Below are 9,074 nucleotides of genomic sequence, written 5' to 3' on the forward strand. Positions count from 1 at the left end.
CTCTGGAAGACAGTGTGGCTATTTCTGAAAGAACTAGAAATTGACCTTCCATATGACCCAGCAATTCCCCTATTGGGAGTATACTCAGAGGAACTCAAATCATTCTACAAAAAAGATACCTGCACATATGTGCAGCTCTGTTCACAATAGCAAAAACATGGAACCAACCATGTTGCCCATCGAAGCTTGATGGCACACACAAAAAAAATGTGGTACATATACACAATGAAATATTATGCAGCCATAAAGACGCACAAATATATGGACTTTGCAGCAACATGGATGGATTTGGAGTTGATTATACTCAGTGATTTATCACAGAAACTAAGAACAGAGTTCCATATGTTCTCACTCATAAACGGACCTTGATAAATTATAATGCCATGAGAAAGCAATTTGCAGTAGTGGGAAACTGTCAGGGGAAAGGAGGTGGGATTGGCAGTTGAGGGAATCTGCCAGGGGAGGGAGGGGCATACCTCATCAACAAGTAACCTGCATGATCAATGTTTATATACCTAACCCTGAAATGTACCCCACATCTTTATAATAAATTTTATTGTTATCATTTTCTCCCCATATATACTGTGACTTCCAGCCAAACCGCTCTCTATTGTATTTATTGTCCTGCTTACTTTGCATGTCCCTGTCTGAATACTCGTTTACATGCTTGATTTTATATCCTCAATCTTCATTGTTAATTATTGAATACATTTTGCTCAGTGCTTCACCTACATTGACTAAAAATGTCTGACACACAGGAAGTAATAGACTTTTGGGTGAATTTTGTTTAAGAAACTTTTGGGTGAATTTTGTTTCACATTAATTTAATGGTTAATATAGGCCAATGCATTATATATATCCATTAAATAAATCCTCAAACACCTCTATAAAGTAGACATTACTATTTTTCCAATTATTTATTTTTTGTGTGAGAAAGCAGGATTTATTGAGAGGACAGAAAAACTCCCATAGCAGGAGAGGACCCAAAGGGATTGCCCCTAATTTTCTAATTTTTTAAATCAGGGAATTGAGGAACAGACATGTTTCTTGCCTAAGGTCATACATCTAAAAAGCTATGATTCTAGATTTGAACCCAAAGAGTCTGGCCATAGCATATGGGTTCTTAAACACTGAACTATGCTGTCTCTTTTTTTTTTTTTAAACCATTGTCTTTCATGAAACACTTTTGATTTTGAAATTACATGGTGTAAACACATTTTCTTGAACTTCCACCCCATAACTTCTTATGTTTATCTTTTTAAACTGGTGTGATCAACTTATTGAATACAATTAATTCAGAAGTGTTGAAATCATGAAATAACTATTTTCTTTTTGAATCATTGCCTCCAGTTCTACCAAATCCTATCATCTTTCTGTGTTATAGACCTCCAAACACAATTCTCTAATCACTCTTTGTTATTAAAAGATCACTCAGTTTAAAAGTTGAATCATATTATCTGTCTTAATTAATTAATGTCATTTCTCCTTGTGCTTAGCATTAGGCCTAAGTTAGTATCGTATTTTACTCGTATAAAGAAACAGCATCACCAGTTATAGTAGCTCACACTTGTAAGCCCAGCACTTTGGGAGGCTGAGGCAGGAGGATCATTTAAGCCCAGAAGTTGGATACTAGCCTGACAACATAGCAAGACCTTGTTTCTCAAAAAAAAAAAAAAAAAAAGGAACAGAAACAACATCTTTGTTCCTCAACAGCTTGAGCTATTCTAGAGATGAAATCAGTCTTGAAAATACTAATGTTCTTTGTTTCTGTGATAGATCACTTAGTATGATTTAAAAAAATAAAGAAAGGAAAAATAGGGGAAAAAAATCTTTTTTTAAAAAAAAGAGAACACTAATGTGTTACCACGTATAGTCAAGAACCCACTGTTTTCTTACTTACTGACTCAGAAAATATATCTTCAAAAGAACTTGGACACAAAACATATACAATTTATTTTTCTTGAATATTTAAGAAGTACAAATAAATACTATTAACTAATGGAAAACAGTAAAACGAAGTATTTATATTTATTATCTACCTTAAGAAAATAACCTTTTTGTACATTAAAAGAACTCTGTGCCCCTCCTTTTCTATTTTATAGTGTATTTTGTATTAGATTGGTAGTATTTTTCCTTAGATGTTTGAATATTGGAGGTTTCTTTGTGGGGATATTTTTAAATCCCAACTTAGTTTCATAGATATATAAGGATATTCAGATGTTGTTTTTTTCTTCTTATGTCAGTTTTTGTGGTTGATGTCTTCAATAAGTTAACCTATTTCACTTACCTTGTCAAATGTATTGGCTTAAAGCTGTATAATATTTCTTTTTTACACTATAATATCTATAAGAACAATACTTCATATCTTATTTCTGATAGTTTATATCTTTCTATTTGTCTTAATCAGGCAAGCTAGAGTTTTAACAGTTATTTGATCTTTTCAAATAATCAACTTTTGATGCTATTGACTGTCCCTGGTGTATCCTTATTTCCTATTTAACTGGTTTCTGTCCTTTATTATGTTTTTCCTTCTATTTACTTTGGGTTTAAATTGTTCTTTTTTATTTTAAGGTGGAAACTCAAATCATGTGTTTTAGTTCTTTTCTTTCTGTTGTGACAATTTAAAGCTATAAGATTCCTTATAATCACTGCTTCAATTGCATTCCACAATGTATTTTTAAAATACAAAATATTTTTATCAAAAATATTTTCATACTACCATTATGGTTTCTATTCATGGGTTACTTAAAAATGGATTAATTTCTAAATATTTTTATAAAAATATATTTTTAAAAATAGATATTTTATTATTGATTTCTAGTTCAAATCTGTTGTAAGAGAAATACTGAGTGTAATTTTAATTGAGACTTTAACTGAGACTCATGACCTATAGTGGCTAATAATTCATTTATATGTGAAAAAAATTGTGTTCTACAATTGCAGACTATAATCTTCTCCAAATATCAATTAGGTTTATTTGGTTCAAGTCTTCTGTGTTCTCCCTAATATTTATCTTATTTATAAATTAAAGAAAGAAATATTGAAACCTTCAACTAAAATTATGGATTTTTCTGTCTCCTTTTAATTATGTCAGTTTCTGCTTCATGCATTTTGATGATCATTCATACACTTAGGATTGTTCAGTCCTTAACAAATTTTACGTGTCATTTAAATTTTTAAATTTAAATTAATTTTAATGACATTCAAAAACATGTCCTTTTATATCTCAAAATATTTCTTGCCATGAAGTCTATGCTATCTAATATTAACATAGCCATTGCATCCTTTTTTATGATTAGTGTTACATGCTGCATCTGTTTCCATCCTTTAACTTACTTATGTATTTTTAAAATGCATTCTTTTAGATTGAATATAGTGGGATCTTTCTTTTTCTTTAGCCAGGCAATCTGTCTTCAGTACGTTTAAGCCTAATAAATTATTGGACATATGGAATATGTTTTCTATTTGTTTCATCTCTTTTTTATTCCTTTGTTACTTTTTCTCTGGTTGCTGTTGGATTAAGTATATTTTAGTATTCCATTTTTATCTCCCTTACATGCTTATTAGCTATAATTATTTTTTTTTTCAATTTTAATGTTTGTTTAAGCATTTACAATATACGTTTGAACTGATTACGGCTTCCTTACAAATTATATTATGCCACTTTACATGCAATGTAAACTTCTAAAAATGATGTACTCCTGTTTCTCAACTCTTTTTGCTTCCACATATCATGTAATTAATTTATTTCTGCATATATATTAAACACCAAAATACAGTGTAATCATTTACCTTAGTCAATTATACTATAAATAATGTTTAAAATAACAATCTTTTATTATTTTCATACATTTACTAGTACCAACATGTTTTCTTCCTTCATATGGACACTTGTTTCTATCTTGAATCATTTCATTTTAGCATGAAGCACATTCTTTAACATTTTTTGTAGAGCAAGTCTGCTGACAACAAAATTTCCCAAATTTTGTTTGTCTGAAAATATATGTATTTTACTTTTGAATCTGAAGGATATTTTCAGTGAATATTTAATTCTAGATTTTGTTTGGTTTTGTTTTGCTTTATTTTGTTTAATTTTTGTTCCTTTAAATGTAATATTAATTGTCTTCTGGCTTATACTGGTTGTGATGGTGTATCCAGTGAATTGTCAAATATTTTTATTCTTGTATGTATGCCTTTTTCTCTCTGGGCACTTTAAATATTATTATCCCTATCACTGAGTTCCAGGAGTTTGATTATGCTATTATTTTTTTTCTTTCTTTCTTTTTTTTGGGGGGGGATGCTTATTCTGCTTGACTTCCATAGCATTTTTTAAATCTATAACCATAAATTTTATCAAATTTGGAAATTTTTGAGCACTGTATCTTCAAATAATTTACTTTTCTGGCATTTTAGTTGCACATATATGAGTCCACCAGGTATCTCTCTTGAGTCAGTGATGCTTTGTTCATTTTTCTCAGCCTTTTTTCTCTCTATATTCCAGATAGTTTCTATTCTGTTAATTTTTCTTCAATTCACTGGCTTCTTTTATATTGTCTAATATGCTTGTAAGCCCATTCAGTGAATTTACAGATAGATTTTTCCATTCTGTTAAATTTGATTTGCTTATTTTTCATAACTTCCATTACTCTTCAACATTACATAGTTTTCTTTAAATTCTTGTGCATATTGAACATACTTATAATAGTTGCTTAAAAGTCTTGGTCTGGTAGTTCTGTCGTCTCTTTTATTTCTGGGTCTCATTTTATTGGTTGTTTTTTCCCTCCAATTATGACAGGTCACAATTGCTGACTTCTTCCAATACCTAGTACTTTTTGTTTTGATGCTCGACACTATTAATGTTACATTGCTTAGTGACTGTATTTTGTCTTTATTATTGAGTGTTGAGTTTTCATTTTGCTGGATATTCATTTACTTGCAAATCAACTAGACTTCTAGAGACTTTTTAAAAGCTTTGTCAATGTGGATCTAAAGTAGCCTTTGCTCTAGGAATAGTTTAGCCTTAGTTCTTATATGTAGTCTTTCTAGATTCTCTAATAAAGACTGAGTTTTCAGTAAGATTTCTCCAGTTTCATTGCATAGAACTCATAGTCTTCCATCCCTGTATGAGTTCCAGGGTCTGTACAGTTTAGAGGTCCCAGGTAGCTGCTCTTTTCCCAACTTTGACAAGTCACACTTACTTGTTTACAGTTTGTTATCCAGCCACAGGCTCAAAGAAACCCTTTGCAGATTTTTAGAGCTCTATTTCTGTGTAGCTGATTCTTTTCCTGTACTCCACAAAACAGATTCCAGCTGCTTTCGTCAATTTTAACTCTATTGTCTGTGTCCTCATCTCACTGAAGCTTTCATCATCTGTGCTCTGTGTGGGTTCTACCTCTCAGTGGGGGTGGGGGAGTCTTATAAATATCCTCAGGCAGAGAGTCAAGCAGTTTTAGAGATTATATCATTTGTTCTCTTAGGGATCACAGTTCCCTGTTGTCAGTTATCCAATGTATGAAACAGTTGTTTCATACATTGATGAGGTTTCTACTTATTATTGGTGGAAGAGCCAGTATAGTTGTAGTTATTCACTCATGGCCAGAAGCAGGATTTCTAAAAACACATTTTTAAAATTAGTGTATTAAAAACAAAAACCAAGAAACGTTACATACCCAAAGTACTGATTCTTCATGTGAGGTTGCTTAAGCTAATAGAGTGTGTGGATTTGAAGGTATGTGTGTGTGCCATTTTCTGGGGAATGCTGAATGTCAAAAATACTAATTGAGCCTAAATATCATACTCTAGCAACCCCAGGAGGTTTTTAAAGGCATTTTTATTACAGATTTTCAGGAAATATTCCTTTCTAATGGTGCCATAAAAATGTGTTAAAATGCAGGAGAAAAAAAGTAGGATTGTACTGACCACAATGCAAATCTAGGCCAAAATGACTCCTAAAGATATTTAATAGACTTCAGGGAAATACAAGGAAATACTTTATCTTTTAGGCAAAATCATTCATTATTTTATCAATTTAGCATTGTCTAAAGTGCATGCATTTGTACCGAATAAGAAAATGAAAATATCTTCAAGTTCAATAGCAATAAAGCAAGAGGTCATTTTTTTAAAAAGTAAGTTGTGTAAAATTTAACTTCTGAAATTTCTCCTCATGTACTTTTGACAGTTTTACCATTTCTTGATTTGCTATTATTAATCACCTGTTTTCTCATCCTAAAACACTGGCATCATACTTGACACTTCCTTTCACCAGGACAACCAAATCATTGCCATATTCTGTTAGTTCTGCTCCTAAGTATATCTTGATCTTTTTCTCTACTCTTTATCCAAGCCACCATTACTTTTAGTTAGACTACTGTGTTGGTGTTATAGTCAATCTTTCAGTCTAAGTTTACCTTACACCTATCAACTTTCTGTATAATAATTTTCAAAATATTTTAAACTTTTACAATTTTTTTTTTCCTGAGGAAAACCCTCAAAATACTGGCAAGGCTTATAATGTCTGTCTATTCCTTGTCTCCAGCTTTTTCTCTTCCTGATCTACTTCAGCATGTTTGGCTTTATGCACACTAGTCTCTAGATCCTGGTCAAGCTGAAATGAGCTTTTAAGATCTTTCCATTTATGGTTCCCTTGGTCTTGAATTCTCTTTCTCTTCTTCCCTGTTTCCCCTAGCTAACTTCCTCAGTAAACAATGTCCCTCAGACAAGCCATTCTTGAGTTCTCCCATACAAGTGTCAGCTTGTTATGTAGTTAGTTACTTACATAATTTTTAAATATCTGGTTCTCCAGATAGATTTTAAATTCCATGAGATCAGAACATATCTCTGTTGTTCATTTTGGGGGTTCCAGAACTTTGAGTGTTGCCTAAATTATAGCTGATATTTGTTAAGTAATTGTTCAATCATGATTAAATGTTATATCAGAGGAAGTTACTTCCAAGGATGTGTTCAGAAATGAGCACTCTCAGTCACTTTTATGAGAGAATAAATTGATGCAACCTTTATGAAAACTATTTTGAAACTGTTTTTCAAAATTTTTATTCAATTTTTTTACTTCTGTAATTTCAAATCTGGATATTTATTCAAGGGAACTATTCAGATATACACATAATTAGTGGGCAGTATATTTATTTAAGCATCACTTATAATATAAAAACTTGGAAATATTCAAACATCCAGTTAATGAATAGGTTAATTAATAACTACCAGAATTTATTGGCTTAAGTTATCAAGATATTTTTTATATAATTGGCCTAAAAGCCTTCAATGAATCTTCATGTACATGTCTTTTGAAAAAAGAATAAAGTTATATGGGAAAGTCTAAAAGTTTAAATAAAAATAAAATAATTTGGAGTAAAATAAAGAAATCTTTAATTTAAAGTGGTAGCCATGACATCTCACTTCTCTGTCATGAATCTTATTTAAATGGTAATGAAGATCAGCTCAAAAAAGAAAGAAGGAAAAAAAATATGTAAACAAACAAAAAAAGGTCCCATATGTATGACAGCTGTTTATGAGTGAGTAGTAGCATTTATCTTTCATTTCTGGTCTCAGCAAATCACAAATGGGAAGTATTTTAAAAGTCCTGAGTCTGTTTTTAAAAACCAACATATTATCCTTGAATTGTTTTGTAATGTACATAACCTCTTCTTTTTGATCTGTTCGTTACTGTGCTGTTGGGTGACTTTTCTTTAATCACATACTTTTCTAGATGGGCATAGGAGATAACAGAGAAAGTATAATACTTAGTACAAGCCTTCACAATACTCCTAGGATCACTGGATAGATGTGACAGATATATATAGCTTTAATGTAAGCATGTGTTAGATAATAAATGGCTACAGGCAAAATAAGGGGTACAGACATCAAGTGTCCAAGGAAGTTGGAGGAGGCAAAGATAAAAGTGGCTGTGTGGTTGTGGACAGCTTCAGGACAGGAGAGCTTGTGACATTTGCCATGATTGTGGACATCTCCTAAAAAGAGATGCCTCAAGTTTTACATCAAAGAATGTTGACCCATTTGTTTAGAAATGAACAGAATGCTTTTAATTAAATAATTTGAAGTGGATGTTGATCAATGATACTGACTTGTAAATACTCATTATATTTTTGAACTTCTTTATAGCTCTCCGAGATGCTGGCAAACAGTCTATTAATAGTGACTGGAAGATTGAACACTCTGGAGCATTCAATTTAGCAGGAACTACCGTTCATTATATAAGACGAGGCCTGTGGGAAAAGATCTCTGCCAAAGGTCCTACTACAGCACCTTTACATCTCCTGGTATGAGGGAATGAATTTATAACATTGCATGATCAACTTTCCATGGCAAAGGGCATTCCTGCTGTGCCTTCTCTAATCTTACTTCCAAATTTGAATTGTCAGATTGATGTTTAAAATTATTTTAAAAGTGAGTTTTTAGAGTTTTAACAAATGTGCTTTAAATCATGATTTCTAAAAATAGCAATTATTACAAGAACAAAATGTTTTCAGGAATTCTCAGACTCAAAGTATTGATGAATTTCCAGGGAATGCTAAGAAACCCCTCTTTCCTGAAAGCATACATTTACTAACCACAATGTATGTCTGTAAAGAAAGTGCTATAATATAAAAAAATCATAGCATTTCATACATCAATGAAGTGGGCATTGTCTAAATCTGCATAAAAGGCCTTTGATAAAATGTTATTCTGCTTGGGGGAATAATCTGATAAATATATCTAACAGTGCTCCCAATTACCCCATTATATTTTCTTATCAGGTTAAATGGATTTCTGTAAAGAATTTTGAAAACTTGAACGTTTGGGATGATAATTTTCTTTACCATATAGTAAAAGATTAGATATGCAGCCGGGCTCGGTGGCTCAGCCTGTAATCCCACGCCTTTGGGAGGCTGAGGTGAGCGGATTGCCTGAGCCCGTGGGTTCGAGACCCGCCTGGGCAGCAAGACCTCATCTCTACAATAAATCAAAAAATCAGCCGGGCATGGTAGCGCATGCCTATAATTCTGGCTACTCGGAAGGCTGAGGCGGAAGGATCACTGGAGCCCAGCAGGTCGAGGCTG

The 9,074-nt window shown here is 32.2% G+C and overlaps 1 protein-coding gene across 1 annotated transcript in view; it reads left to right on the forward strand.

Annotated features, from left to right (window-relative positions):
* ADAMTS19 (ADAM metallopeptidase with thrombospondin type 1 motif 19) overlaps positions 1 to 9,074 on the forward strand; it is a 242,966-nt gene that overhangs the window by 187,060 nt on the left and 46,832 nt on the right. Inside the window, exon 17 of the mRNA XM_008066227.2 lies at positions 8,137 to 8,294. Coding sequence (XP_008064418.2) covers positions 8,137 to 8,294 — 158 coding nt within the window. The remainder of the gene's footprint in view (positions 1 to 8,136; positions 8,295 to 9,074) is intronic.

The sequence above is a fragment of the Carlito syrichta genome, unplaced genomic scaffold (genome assembly GCF_000164805.1).
Source record: "Carlito syrichta isolate Samal-C Ts95f unplaced genomic scaffold, Tarsius_syrichta-2.0.1 Scaffold308863, whole genome shotgun sequence".
Lineage (NCBI taxonomy): Eukaryota > Metazoa > Chordata > Mammalia > Primates > Tarsiidae > Carlito > Carlito syrichta.